Source organism: Arachis ipaensis, chromosome B5, assembly GCF_059453495.1.
Source record: "Arachis ipaensis isolate K30076 ecotype BB chromosome B5, ASM5945349v1, whole genome shotgun sequence".
NCBI lineage: Eukaryota > Viridiplantae > Streptophyta > Magnoliopsida > Fabales > Fabaceae > Arachis > Arachis ipaensis.
Window position 1 is genome coordinate 19,820,328 of NC_142440.1, and position 23,283 is coordinate 19,843,610.

Below are 23,283 nucleotides of genomic sequence, written 5' to 3' on the forward strand. Positions count from 1 at the left end.
TCACTGTATGGTCACTACAATTACTGCCAACACTATCCTTATACCACGACTACCACCACTGCTAACACTACCATCAACACAACACAACAACAAATAGAGACATAAAGAATGATACTTAAAAAAAAGGAGATAAACAGCAACACCAACAAATAAAGAGCACGCACTTTGTGGAAAAGCGACAAAGCGAGTGGCTCTGGGAGCGGCCAGTTCGAAGATGTCGCTCGAGTCCATCTCGCTCAGCTTCATCCCACCAAGAAGCTCCCATGTGAAGCAATGGAGTAGATGGGCCACCGCCAGCTCAAGTGCATATAGCCTCAACTGCGTCACCGAGCAAGACCTTCGACCCGATCCAAATGGTATAAATTGGAAGTTGCTTCCCTTGAAATCTGGAACGTTAGCCTTGAAGAACCGCCAAGGCTTGAACAACTCGACTCTTCTCAGCTGCTTGGATCCCTTCCTATGGCCTACACGTTGATCATGATGCGTGCCCATTTTGCGATAAAATCGCCTCTGATGGTTGTTTCTTCTGCTGTTTCATGGAGGAGGAGGAGGGGATCGACGGGTGGAGGCAAAGTAGGGTCTCCTTAAGTGCGCATCGAAGGTAAGCAAGTTTTTCGGAGTTAGATTTCTCGATCTGATGGTTCAGGACCACAACTTGGACTAGCTCTTGTTGAACCAAATCAATGGAAAAGGAAAAACGTAAAAAGAAAAGGGAGAAGAAGGCGTTGCCGGCAGTGACGGATCCAGAAAATTTATGTTGGGGAGCAAAAATAATAGACATTACTATCAAAAGATATATTAATTTAAATTTAAAAAAATAAAAATGCACATTAATTATTCGAATACAAAAAAAAACTAAAAATAAATTTGTCCCTAACTTTCTTCTCTTCAAATCTTGAAGGTACTTCTCTTCTAAATTAGTAAATTGATTAATTCACTTTAGAAATTTATATGCAACATAATTACATATAATAGAATAGAACGAAAGATAAACAAATAAATAATAAGGATCAATAAATTGAGAATAAAATAAAATATATAAATTCATTAAGAGAATAAAAAAATAGATTAATACCTAAACTATAATTGTTTGAATTAAAAGTTGTAGTTGAAAATATCAAAAAGAGAAATAATAAAATTGAAAGATACATAGAATCATAGAGAGTTATATAAAACAAAATAGAGAATTTAAAATTTACCTTTTGATGAAGAAAAGATGATCACTAGACAAGGAATAGAAAAAGAAGGTTGAAAATATAAAATTAAGAAGAGGATTTAAGAGAATAAATGAGTGACGGATGTGATTTGAGAATGGAAGAAGACTTAATTTGATTAGGTTAACTAATAGTCAAAATGATAGAAAAATAAAATGAGTTTGAAACTTTTAATAATTAGGCTTAGTTTATTTATAGTGGGATCATTTAAAATTTAAAATGTAGGTCCGTACCTGGTTGCCGGCAAAAGGTTGTGCCTGGTTGCCGGCAAAAGGTTGTCACTGCATACAAAGAACATAATGAAAAACACAAGATAGAGGAGGAGATAGAAAAATAAAAAAGAGAAAAAAACAAATGAAGAGGCGACAGCGTGGGAAAGCCACCATTACCGGCATCTCTGCCGCGTGTGGAGAAGAAAGAAAAAGGATTTGGAGAAAAAAGAAAAGGAATCTGACCGAAAAAATAGATGTGAACAAAAGAGGTGAAAATATAATTAAAAATAGATAAAGGATGGATAGTTAGCAATAGTGAGTGACTACAAAGACAAAGAACAAAATTGTTAAAGATAATAAGGCGGAGTTAATTTAGATATTTTAATTAAATTTTTAATAAAATTAATAAAAGATTAATAATTATTTATTTTTTTCTAAGATAATTCATCTTTTATAAATACAATTTTATTTTTATTTTTTTGTAGTTAGTTTTATTGGTATATAAATCTTTTATAATTAAAAATAATTATTTACTCTTTTATTTATATAGTTAAATTTTTTTTTTGGTCATTGTCTGGTGCCCAAAAAGGCCCAGACCAAACTCCCCAAAACCCAACCCGACCCAGTATTGACCTTCTTCTTCCCACAATTGCTTGCTGCAGCTGCGTTCTACTTTCATGGATGATACACCCAAAAATCAATACTACATTGTCGCCTTCTCCATGCAAGAAAGATGCTGCTCCTGCACCTCATCTTTACCGAGTCGATTTACTCTCTGTGTTGCTGCCTGGCTATCCTCCGTCTACGTTGGGACTCCTCATGTTTCCTTCATCACCACTTGCTACACCTCCATCTTGGCCATGGCTTCTTGAAGTTCGTGACTTCTCTCTAAACTGGTCTGGTGGGGTGACTTCAATCTCTGCTACACTTCTTAGAGAGTCCTCTTGATCGTCGTCTACCTGATGCTGCCGGTAGGTGCTCCCGTTGACCGTGCCATAGTCATCAGCTCTGATTTGGCTCCGTTGCAAATTTTGGTTGTTGATCCTTCCTCTCCCAACTAGGCCTTGGTTACCACTTTCGCTATCACCTCTTCTATTAACCTCAGTTTCCAAATTTCTTGCATATACGCGTGTGCTCTGCTCTTTAAGCATTGGACTTACTCTTATTGCCTCTCTGTTCAAAATCACCTTAACTGTCTCTGGCGGTTCCAAACACCATCGAGATCGTAGATTATTCGCTGCAGCCAATTTAGCTATGGAGTGGGCTAAAGCATTACCTTCTTTGGGTACCCACGTCATACCACAGTTGTCGGAATTCTCCATCAGCAAATTAATATCTTGAAGTATAGGTTGTATTTCACCTATATTACCTTTGGACTTGACGGTTTGTGTCAAAGTAAGTGAATCAGTCTCAATGATTACTCTTTCCATTTGCATGTTTTTTGATATTATCAGAGCATTCCTAACTGCCATTGCCTCTGCTGCCAGTGCTGAACTAGCCTTGATCCTTACTGCAGAACCGATAATCAATTTTCCCCTGTGATCTCGAACTGCTGCTGATATTGCTCCACTTCCATTGCTCTTGTTATATGCTGCATCAACATTAATCTTGACCCAATTCAATGGTGGTGGTTTCCAGGTAATCCTCCTAACCCTGTCCCTTTTAGTTGTCTGTGGCTCTACTCTTTGCTGTTCTTCCTTATCTATGAAATCTTGTTCCATTAGTCTGGCTCTCATTATAGTAGTCTTTGGATTGATGCTGACATGTTGGTGAACTGCCTGATTCCTTGATTTCCATATTTCCCATATTAGGAAAGCTAGTTTGCTGATGAGCCTTTCTTGACTTTCTTTCCCCTCTTCTCTAATTCTTCCTATCTGTTTGAGTATCCATGCCCCAAAATTTGTAACTGTCTGTGGTGTTGGGCTGCATTGAACTTGGGATCCAAACCATGCTGCCCTAGTCCATGGACACAATAGCATGGCATGCTCTGTCGTCTCTGGTTCCTGCAAACAAATGGGACACATAGGGCTGTTAGTAACTTTTTTCTTATACAAATTAGTATACACTGGCACTATGTTGTAGGCAGCTTTCCATAAGAACATCTTGATTTTTTTGTGGGACCTGACATCCCCATATTTCCTTCCATAAGTTCCTAATATCCTCACTTGTCGAAGGGCTTCCTACACCAGCCGCTAAAATCTCTTTTCTCGCCACCTTGTACCCTCACCTAATAGAATACCTACCTTCAAAAGTATGAGGCCAGATAAATCTGTCTTCTCTATCTATAATACTTACTGGGGTTCTCATAATTTTTTCTATATCTTCTTGCCTGAAACAGGTAGTGAGCTTACTTAAATCTCATCCTTCCCCCTCCTTTAACAAATCTTTTACATATTCAAACTCAGACCTTCTACATTCCTGTATTTTATTCGTTCCTAAAATTCAATTGTCCTCCCAAATTCTCACTTTAGTCCCGTCTCCCACTATCCATCTTCCATTCCTTTTCAAAAAATTCTTTCCTTGTACCAAGCTTTTCCATGCCCAAGAGGAGTTCCTTGTATTCTTTGCATCCCAAAAATTACCCTTCGGAAAGTACACAGCTTTAAGTACTTTTACCCAGATGGCATTTGGACTCTCTACCATCCTCCATGCTTGTTTAGCTAGGAAAGCTAAATTTTGAATGTAAAAGTCCTTGAAACCTAAGCCTCCCTCTTTCTTGCTTAAGCTTATGTTATTCCAACTATTCCAATAAATTTTTCTATCCTTTCCATTTGAAGCCCACCAAAATCGAGCCACTCTGTTGCTCAATTTTTGACAAAAACCTTTGGGAAACCTAACAATACTCATAGCATAAGATGGGATGGCTTGTATCACTGCTTTGATTAGAACTTCTTTGCCCGCTTGATTTAACAGCTTTTCTTTCCATCCTCCCAATTTCTCCATGACCCTGTCTTCTATCCATGCTAAGGCTCTGTTCTTGGACCTTCCCCATTGAGCTGGAAGCCCCAAGTACTTTCACGGATTTTTTCAAGAAGCCATATTTAGAATCTCCTCTATATTCACTCTTTTCTGAATAGATATTTGGTTCCCAAATATTATGCCAGATTTTTTCAAATTTATTCTTTGTCCTAAAGCCTTCGTAAAGGAGTTAAGGATTGAAATCAGTTGGTATATTTCATCCTCATTTGCTTCTGAGAAAATGATACAGTCATCCGCAAAAAGAAGATGGGTCAGCGTAGATGCTGAGCGAGCTACTTTAATGCCTGATATTCTTTTATCTTTCAGAGCCTCCTCCATAAGTATAGTGAAAACCTCGGCTGCAATGATATACAAATAAAGAGAAAGGGGATTCTCTTGTCTTAGACCCCTCTGAGGTCAGATCTTTCTTGATAACTTTCCATTGATTTTAATTCTGTATGTTACTCGTCTCACACATTCTATAGCCCACTTTACCCACATAACATCAAATCCAAACGCCTTCAGGGTGGCTTCAATAAAATCCCACTCCAACCTATCATACGCTTTATTCATATCCACTTTAATGGCCAAATTCTTTGATCCCCCATTTTCTTTTCTACTCAAACTATGGAACACCTCTTGCACTATGACAATATTATCTTGTATCATCCTTCCACCCACAAAAGCACTTTGAGTTGGGGATACAATCTTGTCCAAAATTTTTCTCAACCTCATCACCATGACTTTTGATATAATTTTGTACACGAAATTACAGCAACTTATCGGTCTCAACTGATTGAGAGTTTCTGGTTGTTTTACCTTCGGGATCAGGACAATAGTAGTTTTACAAATTTGTTCATTCAGTGTTCCTTCCCTAAAAAAGTTCTTTACTACTGCAGTAACTTCCTTTCCTACAATCTCCCAGTGTTTTTGAAAAAATAGGCCATTAAGTCCATCAGGGCCTGGAGCTTTAAGGCTGCCTAAGCTAAAAGCTGCATCTTTAATCTCCTTATCAGTAATATCTTCAATGAGACTATTATTCATCTCTTGTGTTACTCGTTTTGGAATTTTGCCAATGCAATCCTCCATTCTGAGATCTTTAGTGGCTTTGAACAAGCTTTCAAAATACTCCTCAGCCATCTTCCTCACTTCATCTTCTTCACTAATCCATTCCCCGTTTGCATTTTTCAATCTTTCAATCCTATTTTTGTCCCTCATTTGAACTGTAGACGCATGAAAAAAAGCTGTATTTTTGTCTCCCATCCTCAGCCACTTGATCCGGGCTCTTTGTCCCCAAAATTTTTCTTCCTGCTTCCATAGAAAGGTGGTTCTTCTCTTTAATTCCTTAATTTTTTCTTGTCTTTCCTCTGCCAAATCTGAGCTCATAATCTCTTGTAGTCTTGCTTTCATCCTTTCGATCTCATGGTCTGCTCTCTTAAACGTCACTTTGCTCCACTTTCTTAATTCCCTCTTGCTTCCTTCCATTCTCTTAATTAATTTATTCCAGTTCTCATCTTCTGGTCTGCCTTCCCTACCCCATCCCTTTCTGATCACATTTTCACACTCGTCATGATCCTCCCAATATGCCTCATATTTAAATTCTTTTCTGATCTTGACCTTTGGTTCAAACCTCAAAATTAGAGGAGTATGATCCGAGCTAATAGAAGGTATAGCTGTTAACACTGCATTTGGATACATTCTCCTCCATTCCCACGTGGATAAGGCCATGTCAATCCTTTCCCTAGTAATAAATCCATTCCTAGGATTACTAAACCATGTAAATCTCATACCCTTCAAGTCAAAATCTATAAGCGCATTAGTATCCACAAAATTTCTAAACACCAAAATCTGATTTCTTGGTTTGGGGGTGCATGCCTCTCTTCTCTTCTTGATTTAAAATTTCATTGAAATCCCCTATTAACATTCTCGGTTTATTAAGATTAGTATTCTCTATGGATAATTCTTTCCATAAATCTTTCCTTCTCTTTGGATCCGGATGCCCATAAACAAAATTACACTCTCATTCATCTCCATTCTTATATTTAATAGTAGCTTTAATATAATTAAGACACCATGCATAAATATTAATACTGATATTATCATTCCAAAATAAACATAAACCACCGGACAAACCCCGGGATTCTACACAAAAAGCTTTATCATAATGGATTTTTCTCCTAATTCTATCAACAGTTTTTTCACTGGCTTTAGTCTCCATCAAAAAGATAATACTCGGCTTATACTGCTTGCAGGGGTTCTGCACCTCTGCCACTGTCGCAGGCGCCGCTAACCCACGACAGTTCCAGCTTATGCAACTCATGATTGCAGGTGGGGCATGCTAAGGCCCGCCTCCTCAGCCATGTTTTGTATGTTCAGGTACCTTTTCTTCCTTGCAGCTTCTTCTGCCTCATATTCTTCATCTTGCATGCTCTCTGCTGTTGCCTTTGGCTTCGTGATCTCCCTCTTCCTCTTTAGGCTCAGTTGCATTTCCATACTCTGTGCTAATTCTACCTCCCAATTTCCCGCTGTAACCATCAAATCAGTTCCTCCATCAGGCTTAATTCCTTCCCCTTCATCTTCACTTGGCAATTCAACATAATAGAAATTTTCGTTACCACTGCATTGCATTATTTTTTACATCAGTTTCTTGTCCTTCCATTCTGCATCCCTCTTATCTCTAAATTCCCATATTTTCTTTCCTTTCCCTACCTTTTCAGTCTTCTTATTGTTTTCTATTTCTCCCGTTTTTTCTACTAACTCCTTATCTTTAATTGTAGCCCATGTTCCCCATTTCTCCTTCAACACCTGCATTATAGTAGGGCCTGTTTTTGCTTTCTGTTTCTGCTGTCTCTGTGTATTCTGGGCTTTTCCTTCCCTTAGATTGTCCTTCACCATGTGTAATCCATCTCTGTTTTCTTTTAGTGGGCTTTGCTCAACTTCTATGCAGGTTGTATTTTTTGATTGAATGGGCCTGTTGGCCCAATTATTTCCAGCCTCTCTATTTAACTTTTTTTTCTTAGCCTCTTGCAATTTTGTTTTTAAGTTACCTAACTTCAGAAAATATCTTCCCAATTCTCCTAACTGCTCCAAATCTTCTTTCTCTGACACAAATCCTTCCAGTTGCTGATTTTCCGGACCTTCTCCTACTTGCTCCTCTGCTCTGTGACTCTGTGCTACTCCCTCTCCTTGATTTCCGCTTGCACCCTCCTTCTCTCTTCGTTTCCCTATGCTTCCCATTCCTCCAGTGCCACTCTCAGCTGAGAATTGTAGATCCTCACCTTCCTTTTCAACTTGGTTGATTGCACGCGCCTCATCTTCTCCCTCTTTGCTATCTGAAGTTTCTTCCTCAATTCTCCATGCCTCCTTGTACATGAGCGGTTTTGCCTTGTTAACTCCAAGGCCAGCTGAATATCTAGGTATACTTGGATCCCAGCTTGCCATAGCTTGAGGCCTCTGGCAGTCCTTCCTCCCATATCCCAGTAAGCCACACTTCAAACAGTAGTTATCCTGAATTTTTTCATACTTAAATTCAATCCAGGTATTTGGCAAGTCCTCTCTGGCCAACCAGAACCCAGTTGGTAGTGGCCTTGTTATGTCCAAAGCTACTTTTACCCTGAGAAATGATCTCTCCAACATATTGCTGCTTCTTGGATCCTCTGTTTCCATTGTTATTCATATCTTGTCTCTAATGATTCTTACAGTGTTATTGTTGAGATATGCCTGTGGGAACCCATGCATCTGCACCCATAACTCCATTCTATCATGGTTTACCTCATGTATGGAATCCCTTTGGTTCCACATCTGCAAGTTAACTAGCTGCCCTCTTATGCTCCATGGTCTTCCCTTCAATATTTGAAGCCCTTTTCTCTGATCTTTGAAGCTAATAAGGACCTTGTTCCTTCCTACCTCCGAAATAGCAACACCTTGTGGATTTCCCCATATCCTCATAATAGCATTCCTTATCACCTTGAAACTTAGTTCTTTCTCCGATATTATCTTGCCCACCAAGTTGATGCAGTTAGCTTTGTATTCCTCTTCTATTCTCTGGTTGATTGCAATCACTTTTCCTTCTATTTGTTCCAAGCCAAAGGTTGCCATCCTTTTGTGCTGTGTAGTATATGTGTGGTGTATAAATAAGCTGATTGTGTGAGTGATGGAATATAATACTTGCTGATTCAGTGTTATATGTGGGTGAAACTATAGCTGATCTAACAAGTTTTTTGTTGTAGGTTAGTTTTGTTGGAAGGGATGATACTCAGGTACGGGTTCGACTAGAACCTTATGTTCTAAAAAGCTCTCCTCATGAGAGAACTCGCTTTCCTGCTGAGAGATTTGGGTTGATCAACACTTTTTTTACAGAGTCTATTTGACTATTGAATGTTATATAGTTAAATTTATATGGGCTTTGTCCGAACATGCAGCAACACTTTCCGTTGGGTCAACCCAACATATATAATTCTTTGTTGGGTCTGGAGCTCATTGCTATATTCAATCTGGAATAATGGACTATTACCATGAATTATGTTTATCAATCAAATAGCCCACTCGCTCTAATAATGGACTAAAAATTAAAATTACAATTTTTTATATTTTAGTAATAATTAACAATTTTTTTATATTTTTTAAAAAATATTGTTTAATAATAAAAAAATATTACTTTAATTTTAATAATATTTTTTAAAATATTATAATTAATACAATTACTGTAACATATAGTTTAAAATGACCATATATATATATATATATATATATATATATATATATAACACAGAAGATGAAGAAAAGATTGATCTGTTGAACTCTAAAACGATAAGAAAGTGAAGCTTATAAGAGAAAAAATTATGTAGGGAAGTTCATTAATAACATGACACGTGTAGAAAATGAATGGAGATACTCAAATATTAACATATGGGATTCGCCCAAACCATAATTCGCATAGAACATTTGAATGAAATCACACTGCTTCGTTATTCAGAGCTTGCTTTATAATTATCAAAAATGTTATTGATACATAAAATTATCCACTACAATTATTGTTAATCGAAAATAATTTATTTTAGAAAAAAAATGCATCAAATGTGTGTTTTCAAAGAGAGGTCTACATCGAGAAAGAATCGTTTGACAGAGAATATCGAGCAAGAGTCAAATTATCATAATTAGTCAAATAAGTTGATCCATATGTTTAGTAGTTATTTTTAGACGTTATTCTTGTGAAACAAAAGATGCGGGAACGATTACTTATGAATCAATGAATGTGAGAGTTACATTTTAATTTAATTGGTCGAAAATTTTATAAATAAGAGAATGCTCGAATGCACGAGGGTTGAAACTTTGTTTCAAAAAATATTTAAGCACACTCATATTTTAGCGGCGACTTTCTGAGTCTGCATTCGAGTTATTTTTTTGTAGAGTTTCTTCTGCTGTTTTTACTTTTTCATTTATATTTTCTACAAATTTTATTTTTTTTGTAAATTTATTTTTCAAGCAACATTTAATTTTTTTGTTCAATTTTACGTTTTAGTATTTTATTTTCAATTTCAAAAGTCTTTTGATTTAATCGAAGGCATTTTACTATTTTATTTAAATTCAATGCAATTCATTTTAAATTCGATCAATTTATTTTCAAAGTCTTTTATTTATGTTTTCAGATTTCCTTAAGTTTTTGTTTGATCGAAAGGTCTTTAATGCACTTTAAGAGAACTGGTACTCACAAAGAAGAGTATGTTTTGCTCCCAGATATTAGATATCGAACCACTCTCGATTTGCTAAAAATCGACAAAACAATTATCAACTATTAATATATTTGTGTATAAATATACGTGTGTGTTGGGTATATGAAGATGGTAAAATGACAAAACCTATATTATATTATGGTTTTAAAGCACGGTTAGATTATTTTTTTAGAGAAATATTTGTCCCCAACACTTAGTTGTTATAGGATTGATGTGATAATATTCTCTCAAAATACAATAAAATCAATAAATTTCTTAATTAGCAATAATAAAAAATTCTCAACTCTCTTGAACTAAAAAAAAAAGAAAAAGAAAAAAATAAGACTTGACAAACAAGCTCACTTCGTTTTGAGTAGAAGGGATATTTATATATATATATGTTGCATGAATTAGTAGAAGTCACGTACCATGTTAAATGGTTGTGACTCTTTGTTGTTGTATGAATAATCACAACCCTTTTGTTGTTAGGTGAATAGACACAAGATATTATTTCACACACCAACTATTACATACATATATATATCACTGATTAATCAATTAACTAACTCAAAACCGGTTAAAAATTTTAATCGCTCACTTAAATATTAGTATTAATATTAATTATTAATAAAATTAATATTAATATATATAAAATTTATAAATATCTTTTAGTATCATCTAATTTTAGTATACACCTAAAATAATGAATAATTTATATGCGAAGTAATTATAATTTATAAACACACAGGTTAGCTAGCTTAATAATGCTCCAACACTCATTAACTAACTTTTTCCTAGCTATCTCAACGTGACAATCAAGTTCATGATGTATTTAACAATAATATTTAATATTTTTTATTGACATATAATTATTTTCGCAACACACAAATATTTATAACAGTCGGCAAATTTGTGATCACCATACTTTGATGTGTAGTTGTGTACTCTAACTAGTACAAATTGAGATATTCAAACCATTGAATTGCGTAGTTTTATCCATATTCACTGGTTATACCGAGACTACTCTATCAACCGTTAAAATTATTTATCGACAATTATTCTGTGATTTAAAAACTAGGTCAGCTCCGTAAAATATTCCGGCACCTAGATGGTTCCCTGTATATAAGTGGATATCCGCATGCATAATTTCATTTCATTGGCATCTGATTTGATAATTTACATCAAAATAAAATTAGATGGCTTTGTTCAGGGCAGCGATAAGTCGTTCATTTGCGACGTCAACCGTTCCAAAACTGAGGGCGGGGGCCGGCAGCCATGCCACGGTGGATCACTGTGCTCAATCGGCTTCTGGGATGAGCACCCTGAAGGCAGATTTCGCACCGATGTACATGGTAGGGGGAATGGTGGTTTTGGCGGTGTCAATTGCAACCCACACTGCGTTTCAGCAGCTTGCGCGTTCTCCAACGGTTCACGTGAACAAGCACAGAAGGGAAACAATGCCCGAAGTGTCTGACCCTGACCGCACCATCAGCTCCGCCGACAAGTTCGTCAACGGCTCCTTCTTGAGGAAGCTCGCTCACGTTCAAGATAACAAGACCACCCTCAATGATCCCGTTCGCCCTAACCCATTCACCACGTTAGTATCTATCACAATTGCATTGCATTATTGCACTGCGTTACTTTATTATTTATTAAGAAATTATTTAATTTTAATTTGATGTGTTCATGCAGTCCTCGAAGAGCTGAGACATTGAAGACCGTGGGCGTTGACCCAGCCTTGCACCGTTGATTTGCTTTGGACATACATGCATTTCAATTACTTCCATCTGCAGCATGATGAGGGATATTTAATTAATTTTTGTTTGTCTATATATATTATTATTTTTTTCTCCTATGTGATTATTTTCGATGTCGAGGTTGTAAATAAGATGTAATCATCTATTAATAATGTTAGCCCGCTTGAAAGCAACTCTTTCGGAACAAGCATGTGGCTTCCGTCTTCTTCGTATTTGCCATTGTACTTTTGTATATATATATATATATATATATATATATGAAAAATATTATCCGTACAGCACAATCAAAAAACTAAAATCAGAAATTAATATATGTATATATAAATATATGTATAATTTAATTTATTTTTAATATATATTTTATTTTAATAACTGATTTTAGTATATACATAATATATATAATTACGTGTATATATATATATATATAGAGTAAATAAATATAATTATTATCGTTATTATGAAATAAAGCCACCACACGGCATATGCAAGTTTGATTATATATAGGAAAAGTCTAGGGGTCAGCAGTTTTGTTGATTTTTGGCCAACATATAGTCAGCAGAAAAAGGTGAGTCATTGGATGAAATCTCACACCAATCTCACACCATTAGATCATCATTGATAGCTATTTGATGACTACCAATCATAAAAGTTGCTGGCCCCTAGCATTGCTCTTATATATATTATACCCTCTACTTTGGACCCGTGATTACATTTTCTCTCCAAATATATACATTCATAATTGGCTAGCTAGAGATTTAGCTAGGTGAAACGTGCTAAACTTTAATTATTGATCCAAATAAAAATTTAACTTTAATAACTTTTTTTTTTGGAACTAGGAAAGACAGCAGCAAAACAAAAAGACAACAAAAGAAACAAAAAGAGAATCAGGATTCAGGACCCTCACATCCGAAGGATCCCATACAATCAAAATTTAACTTTAATAATAACTAACATTGATAATGAGCAATCTAACTTCCTCCATTTTTTAATAGGAAATAGTCCCACTTTTTCTTGTAATGATATTTAAGACACTGGAGTATATGTATATATAAAGCAAAATTGAGTGGAAAATACAGTCTTGTCAACAAATAGATTATGTTTGCACACTTATACCCCTCGTATGTATACTACTGTACTACAATAATAATAATAATAATAATAATAATAATAATAATAATAATAATAATAATAATAATAATAATGGTGGATAATAATGATGAGATAATTATTTGATATATATGAAACTAATGTGTAAATTATCTGGTCTGTAGTTATACTATGTGTAAATTAAAATCAGTCACTAAAATTAGCTATCAATATAAAATATATATTAGAATATAAATATACATTGAAAATAAATTAAATCACATATATATTTATAGATAAATACATTGGTGGCTGATTTTGGTGTACAAATAATATTTTTATACCTAATCACATACTACCTTAATTTTATTGATTAAAATAAAAATATAAAAATTAATTTTTAATTAGTCAGCATTAGTTAATTTTAATGTTTAGATTTATAATTTTAAATTTAATATTAAGAATTTAGTATCTAGCATTATTTTTAAAATAAAGAGTAATTACTCAAATCAGTCTCCAAGGATTTTAAAATCGGACATTTTAGTCCCCAAAAAAAATTAATACACAAATCAATTCTCAAGGTTTTACTCTGGCAGACAAATCAATTCTCAGTTCATTTTTCGACAGAGTAATTACTCAGATCAGTCCCCAAGAATTTTAAAAACGGACATTTTATTCCCAAAAAAATTGATGTACAAATCAATCTCTAACGTTTCTCTTTGTTAAACATAACAGTCCTCTGTCCAAAAATAAAATAAAATAAAATAATAATAATAATAATAATAATAATTATTATTATTATTATTATTATTATTATTATTATTATTATTATTATTATTAATTGCACAATAATATTGTACTATATATTTTTGTATTTTTTAACAAAAATAATGATAAATTTATCTATTAGATTCTTATATATATATAGTCAATTAATAATAATAATAATAATAATAATAATAATAATCAATAAAATTATTAGGGTTATTCTACAAAAAATTCAAAGTTAAAACCATAAATACATATTTTTTTAATACAAATATATTTTTAAATAGAATATTTTTTATTATATTAAATACAAAAATATCAAATAGTTTTAACTTTAAATTTCTTATAAAATAATCTCTGATAATTTTATTAATTATTATTATTATTATTATTATTATTGAGTGACTATATATAGATATATATAAAAGAATCTAATGAATATGTTTATCATTATTGTTGTTCAAAAAATACAAAAAATTATAGTATAATATTATTATGCAATTAATAATAATAATTTTTATTTTTGGACGGAAGACTTGTTATATCTAACGGAGAGAACCGTTGGAGATTAATTTGTACATTAATTTTTCTTGAGGACTAAAATATTCATTTTTAAAATTTTTGGGACTGATCTGAGTAATTATTTTGCCAGAAAATGAACTGGAGATTAATTTGTCTGTCGGAGTAAAATCTTAGAGATTGATCTGTGTATTAATTTTTTTTAGAAAGTAAAATATCCGATTTTAAAATCTTTATAGAGTGATTTAGATAATTACTCTAAAATAAATAAATAGTTAATAATAAATGATCGGTCACGCTACGTTACCAACAGCATATCTGCCAACTTCTGCCAACTCTTATTTATAATTGTGTTTCATGGAAGTGTCTTTGTGGATGTGTCTAATAAAAAAGTCTTTTTTATGGTTGTATTTAATAGAAGTGTCTTTATAGATATATTTTCTGAATGTGTCTTTTTATATATGTATTTAAAATATAATAATTAATTATTGTTGACAATAAATTGGCAGATAATATGTTGGTACCTACTCTATACTTTTTCTTTTGTATTATATTTTATCTTTTCATGAATATATTATTAACTATTAGACATATCCTAATTAATAACTTATGTATTAATTCTTTTAGTCATATAAATTTAAGATATTTTTTTATCTTTTTATTCTAATGAATAGTATTTATATTAATTTAATTTATTTTTATTTTATATTTACTCTTTCTTAAATTAATTATTTTCTAATTATATTATTATTAAAATAAAAATTAAACTTCGTTAAATATCTATAAATTAAAAAAAATAAGTAAATTTTTTTTATTAATCATGACATATTTTTGTTATTGATAATTATATGACATCTATTAATATTAATATTTTTTAACATATATTTAAATAATGTAATAGATACTAATTAATTAATGAATAAAAAATAAGTTAATTTGATATAAAAAATAAATTTTATATAATTATTTAATTATGATTGGATCAATCGATTAAATTTGTGATCTACTGGTTGAACTAATGATCCAATAACTTAATAATTTGGCTAGGTTAATTATCAATTTAATTCTGATAACTATGTTCTAAAGATCTTCAATGATTGGTCTTTACGTTTTATTAGAAAAAGTTGGAATAAGACCTTTGGTTTTTTATCATTGGAGATGGTCTGAGAGGATGAAGTAAAATAAGGTTTTTAATTTGGCATTGATTAAAAATTTAAAACAACGCCGTTGAGCTCCATTTCTTTTAAAAATAAAGCATGGCCCTGTTCGGGTTACGAAAGTTTATCAGGTCACCGACGTTTATGTAAATCGAGCCGGTTGGACCGGATTTTAACGGGTTTGATACGAAGGCGATTTGGAGGGTGACTGAATTTTTGGTCAAACTGAATGGGTTGAGTGGAATTTGATAACAATGCAGTGTATCGTTTATGGAAAAGTATAGGGTACCAACATATTATCTGTCAATTTATTGTCAATAATAATTAATTATTATATTTTAAATACATATATAAAAAGACACATTCAGAAAATATATCTTTAAAGACATTTCTATTAAATACAACCATAAAAAAGACTTTTTTATTAGACACATCCATAAAGACACTTCCATGAAACACAATTATAAATAAGAGTTGACAGAAGTTGGCAGATATGCTGTTGGTAACGTAGCGTGACCGAATACAAAAAGTGAACTTGTCCTAGTGGTGGCAGGTTTGCTGACCAGCAAATCGACCGATCCAATTCAATCTCTAAATTTGACCGATTCGTATATTTATCCGGTTAAATTATTAATCTGGACCAATTTAAAATTCGATTTATTGATTTTCCAGTCGAACCGATCAGTCTGATTTAAATTTGATAACTATACTTTGGAGGAGAGTCTCTACACATAGATTGAGTTGAAAGAATTTAGAGGGACTTAGATTACTTAATAATAATTTGGCATGCGTGCAAGTTATTTAAAAAAAAGTTTAATTATATTAAATCATAATTGATTAAATAGAAGTGGAACAATTTGAAAATTGTATCTACTGTTATATTAAATCATAATTAATTTAATTGGTCTGAATAAAAAAATAAATTTAATTTTTATACATTACAAAATAGTTTTTAAGTAAATTGTTTGTTTTTGTTTATAAAATTAAAAATACTAACAAATTTAAATAATTTTATAAAATTTTAATTATTTTAATTAATTAAGTGAGACCACAATAAAGATTAAATTTACTTTCTCCTGATGAAAAAGAGAGAGATACTTTAAATTTCTATTACTGTTTATGATATAAAAGCTTATGCGAAGTTACTTTTTATAACAAGTGGGTCATAAATAAGGATTGGAATGAGTTCCTTGCTATAAATGCTTTCATATTCACAAAGACTCAAACAAAACTTCTTTATTTCTGATTGTTGTGTGCAGAATCGTCGGACGGAAAAGATCATCGTGACTGGATGTAAGGTCGAACGATTTGAGCTTGAGAACCTTCATATTCCCTCTACGTCAAATCTCAGTGATGTTTTTTCTCCATCTACTCTTCACTTTTGGCACCGCTGTCTTGCCCACAGTTTCTTAGAAAAATTACGTCTTCTTTTGTCTACGGGTGTTTTAGGTCAAGTTTAAAATGAGTCTTTTGATTGCATTTCTTGTCAAACTGCAAAACAACATGTCTTATCTTTTTATAATAGTTCCTCTCTTACTTGCTCTCCTTTTGATCTTATTCATTCTAATGTTTTGAGTCCCGCTCCCACCGTTTTTATGGGAGAGGCTCGATACTTTATCGTCTTTATTGATGATTATTCACGTTTTACTTGGGTTTATTTGATGACTAATCGTCATAAGCTGCCTCAGATTGATATTAACTTTGCCACTATGATTCAAACTCAGTTTTCTAAGGTCATTAAAATCTTAAGACGCGATAATGTTATGAAATATCGTGACTCCAAACTCTTAAATTTTCTTGCAGAACAGGGTATTTTGTCTGAGTTTTCTTGTCCTAGTACCTTACAACAAAATGGCAGAGTTGAGCACAAACACCGTCACATTCTTGACTCTGTTCGTGCAATGCTTATTTCTTCTTCCTGTCCTAAGCGTATTTGGGGTGAAACTATTCTCACTGTTATTCATGTTATCAAATCGACTCCCTTCTTCTATCTTTGGTAACACTACTCCTTTTGAGCGTCTTTATCATACTTCTCCCGATTACAGCTCTCTTTGTGTTTTTGGTTGTGTCTGTTTTGTCCTTCCTTAGCCTCATGAACATAATAAACTTGAACTTCGGACTCGTATGCGTTGTTTTCTTGGTTATTGCATTGAACACAAGGGTTATCGTTGTTAGGATCCTATCTCTCGACGTATTCGTATATCTCGTTATGTGTCTTCCGAGAGCATCACATGTTCTCTAGTTTTTCCTCTTTTGAGCCCATTCTTTCTACTTAGTCACCGTTTTTCACTGATCTTAATGTTGATCTTTTTCCTAGTGATGATACTAGAGGTTCTATCTCAAGTCAATCCCTCGAGCCCCCTCCTCTTCCGTTTTCTCCATCTTCCGATGAATCTGGATCGGACGTTGCTCCAGCTCCTGCTGTCATGCCTCTTTCTTTCGCTCGTTCTTCTAGGGTAAGAAATCTACCTCCTTATCTTCTTGATTATGAGATTATCATTATTCTTCTACTATTCTTCATCATTATGAACCCCAGCCATTCCAAGAATCCTCTACAAATTCAAGTTGGCAGCAAGCAATGCAGGAAGAAATTCATACACTTGAAAAAATATACACTTGGAACTTGGTTGATCCTCCTTCTAATCAAGAAGTTGTGGGTAGTAGATGGGTGTATAAGATCAAGACCCGCTCTGATGGTTCTATTGACTGTTATAAGAAACAATTAGTTGCTCAAGGTTGTACGCAAGAGTATGGTATTGATTATGAATAAACTTTTGCTCGTGTTGCTCGTTTCACATCTGTTCGAGCTTTCCTTGCCATTGCTGCGGTAAAAAAAAGGTCTCTCAGTCATATGGATGTGAAGAATGCATTTCTTAATGGGAATTTAAAAAAAGGTCTATATGAAACCACCTCTAGGATATCCTTGTCCCTCTAGCAAAGTCAGTCTCCTTCGCAAGGCATTTTATGGTCTTCAGCAAACTCTTCGTGAATAGTTTGAAAAGTTCAGCACCACTATATGCAATCTCGATTTCACTTGCATCCCTCATGAGAATGCTCTCTTCATTCGTAAAAATGAACGAGGAGTTGTTCTTCTACTCTTGTATGTTGATGGCATGATCATTGCTGGAGATGATGCTGATGGTATCTCTGATCTCAAGGCCTCCCTTCACCGTACTTTTGAGATGAAAAATCTTGATTCTCTCAATTATTTTCTTGATCTAGAAGCCATATCCACAAATGACGGCATCTATCTCTCACAAGCTAAGTATGCTTCGGATCTTCTTGCTCGAGTCGGAATTACAGATAGTCGTACTGAGTCTACTCCCCTTGAGCCTAATATTCAATTTATCCCTTATGGATGACACTGTTTTGGACAATCTTACTCTTTATCGACAGTTAGTTGGAAGACTCATCTACTTAATTGTCACCCGACTAGACATCGCCTATCCAGTTCATGTTCTTAGCTAGTTCTTGTCATCTCCTCGTACTACTCACTATGCGGCAGTTCTTCGCATTCTTCGCTACATCAAAGACACCCTATTTCATAGCCTTTATTTTTCTACCTATTCATCTTTATCTCTTTAGGCGTACTCAGATGTTGATTGGGCTGGTGATCCCACTGATCGTCGTTCTACTAATGGTTATTGTTTGTTTCTTGGCGATGCTCTCATTTCTTGGTGAGCTAAGAAGCAAACGTTCACTGCTCGCTCAAGCACAGAAGTTGAATACCGTGCTCTCGCTGACACCACTACTGAGGTTGTCTCGATTCGTTGGCTTCTCGAAGACTTGAATGCTCCTCATTCGTCCCCAACTGATATTTTTTGTGACAACCGCAATGCTATTCAGATTGCGCATAATGATGTGTTTCATGAACGCACTAAACACATTGAGATTGATTGTCACTTTGTTTGATAACGTCTACTTGTTGATGCTATTCACCTCGTCGCTGTTTGAACTCTAGTTCAGACTGCTGATATCTTCACAAAGGCTCATCATCCTACTCGTTTGCGGACTCTAGTGTCTAAACTCAAGATGGTATCCTTAGCTCCCACTTGAGTTTGAGGAGGGATGTTAGAGTATAAATTTAGATCAATTAGTATCATTTATATTTATATAGCATATCTGTATATTAATTGTAGGATTGTATGCTTTTATTGCTTTGATTCTTCTAGCACATATAAATACCCTTGTACATTGTACCTTTGAGACACACTCAATAATACACTATCCTTTCTCCAGTTTAGTCTCTTGTTTCTAACAGAGAGTATGAGAAGAAAGAGCGCCCATAAACTCGAAGAGAAGAGAACCATTAACGACAATAGAAACGCAAATAGAAAAGAGAAGAGAAGACAAGCAAAGAAAGAATGAAAGATGAGAACACAAAGAAACGCGAACACAGTAGCTACGAAGATGAAGATACGACGGCGACTAACATTGGTCACATTGGCTACGACGAGGAGGAGGAGGAAGTGGTCGTCCTGGAGGTGGCGATATGACAGAGGCTTCAGCAAAGTCCCTTCAATGGTGGTCCAGCATTTGAGAAGAGAGGAGCAGCTGATAAGGGGCCCTAATTAGCTTTGCAGAGAGGGTAAATTTGGAATTATAAATTTAGATTGAAGGTGTTTTCGGAAAAAAAAATTATTAGTTAAAATTTCAATTTTCGTCCTAAAAAATTTTATTCCCTGTGTTCTTACTTTTTGGAAGTATTGAAATATTGAAATTTTGGGAATGAAGACTAAAATTTTAGTACCAGTCTCTGAACTAACAAATATGATACTGAGTCCCAGTCTCCAACTCAATACCTCAAAACAAACACTACTTAAGGTAGCGTTTGGTGGAGAGACTGAGACTGAGAGACAGAGACTAAGAAACAGGGATTAAAATAAATCTCAGTATTCTGTTTGGTGCAAAATGGGAGACAGGAATTGAAACAAGAATAAAACTCTAATTTAATTTGCACAAAGGATAAAATTGGAATTAATTAATTGAAATGAAAGTATTTTAGGTATAAAATGTTATTAAAGTTTCAGTCTCCATCTCTAAAAATTTTAGTCCCCTGTGTCCCTACTTTTTGGAGGTACTGAAATACTGAAATTTTAGAGACAGAGACAGAAATTTTAGTACCAATCTCTAAACTAACAAACACGATACTGAGTCTCAGTTTCTCAGTCTCTATCTCAGTACCTCAAAACAAACGCTACCTAAGAGACATAGATACCTTGATCCTCCCACCTTCTCATCATTATTTCCAACATTTGCTATTTAAATAGCAGGAGTATTTTCTTTTTCAAAAATGTTATTTATACATTAAAATCAGCTATCAATATATTTATATATAAATGTATGTATATTTTAATTTATTTTTAATATATATTTATATTTTAACATGTATTTTATTTTAGTAATTAATTTTAATATATACCTAACATAGTTAATTTTTTTAATGTGTTTGGTTTAACTTTTGTAAATTGGGATTGAGTTCAATTTGATTCTATTAAAATTAATTTTGATTAAAATTGAATTTATTTTAATATGTTTGACTACTACTTTGATTCAAAAAAGTAATTATAATTGATAAAATATTATTTGAATAATAATGACTAGAATCACTTTTAGATATGAAATTACCAAAAGAATAAAGGTTATATTAAATATTTAATATTATTATTTATATAATATTAATATATTATTATTATAATAAATTATACATAATATTATATATATATACACATAATTGATAACGTCTAATAATTATAAACTATAATAATAAAAGATAAACAAATTTATAAAAATAAATAAAAATAAAAATAAAGTGCATAAAACATAAAAATGTACTACAATCATATGAATATAAATATAATATTAATTTAATTGTAGAAATATTAAAATTTGATCTATTTAATAAAATTTTATCTATAAATTAAGATTTGATCTCGAATAGAGTTTTGAATAATGTTTATTTTTGATGAAGAGACAATAAATAATAGAAAAATCACAAAAAAATAAAATAAAATGAGGATGAAAGATGAAAAAAATAAAAAAAATAATTATAAAATAAAATAAATAAATTTTATAATTAATTTTTAACAGTAAAAATTAAAAACAAAAACCACCAAATGTTACTTCAAATGGACGAGCGTTTAATAATTAAATTATATTAAAAAAATTATCTAAATTAATTTAGTCTAGTTTTCAAGATTTTTCAACGGGTATTCATGCTTATGATCGCTGCCAAACATATACTTAAAATTTAATCATAGGGTGCTTGTATGCTGTTTGAATAAAAAATTCATTCGATTCAAACACTAATTTTACTTATAGCATGGTTTGAATTGGATAATTTTAAAAAAAAAAATCGATCCGATTCGATCCAATTTCAAGCAATTTGGATTGGATTGAATTTGCAGTTTTATAAATTAAAAAAAAATACATATTACAAGTCTCAACATCAAATTTTAAATAATCAACCACGACATAACAAGTCTCAACAATATTTAAAAAAATCGACGATAACATAATTATAGAAATAAAATTATAAGTTAGTTAAAATAAATAAATAAGTAACATTTTGAACATAAAATATTTATTAAATAATAATAATACATAAATAATATAAAAATATATAACAAATTAAATATGTTATAAATATAATTGTAAATATAATAATAAAAAAATAATATTATAACACATTGTTCGGTTTGAATTAGATTGGATCGGTTATGAAAAATAAAATCAAAATCCGATTCGATCTAGCGGTTTGTAAAAAATAAAATCCAATCAAATCTAAACTAGTGCGATTTTAAACGATTTTCGATTAGTCACACAAAAAAAAACAATTTTTGATTTGAATTGAATTGAACAAACAGTTTAATTTAAATTGATTTTGATTTAAACACTCTTACTTAATCATTATTAAGTGTGGTTGTTTCTCGTATTAAAGGTTGAGGAAAATAGACACCAAAAAAAAAGGTTGAGGAAAAAAATCACGTGACCAACACATAATTTTTTTTTTTTTTTTGGGTAAGAACACATAATCTTTGTTTATTTATGAGTAAAGGACAAAGGGGTTCAAGAGGGACCACATGCGCCCTGGTAAAGGGGACCTGCTGGTGTTAGTGTGGCTGTGGGCTGTGGCATCCAATCTTTGGAAACGAGTGAACGGTGGAATTTGGGAGCCGAAGGATAAGGCAGACGCACACCAAAACCAAAAAAAAAAAAAATGGTAGACGCACACATCATGAACCTCTTAATTTTGCACCTCTACCTCACATAAATCTTTGTACATGGATTTTATGAGTAATGATCATCAAATCACACCATCATCAGACCATACACGTGTCCAATAGTTCCGCCTCATTAAATTTCAGTTAAAACTACTACTGTTTTTTATTTTTCTTTTTTCCACAATATATGTTTTTATTGGTTCAGTGAATCTACTGTCGTTAAAAGTTGGTTTTGTAAAATTTTTCAAAGAGATATTTTTTTTTTAAAGAACAAATTTTTTATTTTATGTTTGATAAATCAAAAAAACTATACCTTTATATTTGTAATTTTAAAAGATCAGATTACTTTTAAAAACACATAAAATAAAATTTTTTAAAGTTGAATTATATTTTTTAAAATTTAAAAATCTAGTATAATTTCATATATTAACTAATTTTTAAATTTAAAATTAAAATTTATGTCTTTTATAATATTTTTAAATTTAAAAATTATTTTATTAAAAATAATTATTGTTGCTTGTATTTAGTAAAAGTCAATTTTAATTTGATTTACTAAACATAAATACTACACTTTTTAAAAAGTCATCTTTTAAAAACTAACTTTTATAACTACTTTAAAAAAATAAAAGTTTTATCATATACAAATATAGCACAATTTTAATATTTAAAAACTCTAAG

General features: G+C 32.3%; 2 protein-coding genes and 1 pseudogene across 2 annotated transcripts; 1 reads left to right on the forward strand and 2 right to left on the reverse strand.

Moving 5' to 3' along the window:
- LOC148563533 (cytochrome P450 84A1 pseudogene) lies at positions 1–688 on the reverse strand (annotated as a pseudogene).
- A 7,368-nt stretch (positions 689–8,056) lies between these two features.
- LOC148563534 (uncharacterized) lies at positions 8,057–8,482 on the reverse strand. Its single transcript, XM_088486844.1, has one exon. The coding sequence runs from the start codon at positions 8,480–8,482 to the stop codon at positions 8,057–8,059; it is 426 nt and encodes a 141-aa protein (XP_088342970.1).
- A 2,783-nt stretch (positions 8,483–11,265) lies between these two features.
- Positions 11,266–12,112, forward strand: LOC107640305 (uncharacterized). The gene is made up of 2 exons (XM_016343836.3): positions 11,266–11,692; positions 11,788–12,112. Exons 1-2 carry the CDS (start codon positions 11,292–11,294, stop codon positions 11,843–11,845), a joined length of 459 nt encoding a protein of 152 aa, XP_016199322.1. The 5' UTR covers positions 11,266–11,291; the 3' UTR covers positions 11,846–12,112.
- Positions 12,113–23,283: the final 11,171 nt, after the last annotated feature.

Coding starts and splice junctions, on each gene's coding strand:
- LOC148563534 (XM_088486844.1), bottom strand. CDS start 8,482: ATGGCAACCTTTGGCTTGGAACAAATAGAAGGAAAAGTGATTGCAATC.
- LOC107640305 (XM_016343836.3), top strand. CDS start 11,292: ATGGCTTTGTTCAGGGCAGCGATAAGTCGTTCATTTGCGACGTCAACC. Junction 11,693..11,787: donor CGCCCTAACCCATTCACCAC/GTTAGTATCTAT, acceptor GTGTTCATGCAG/TCCTCGAAGAGCTGAGACAT.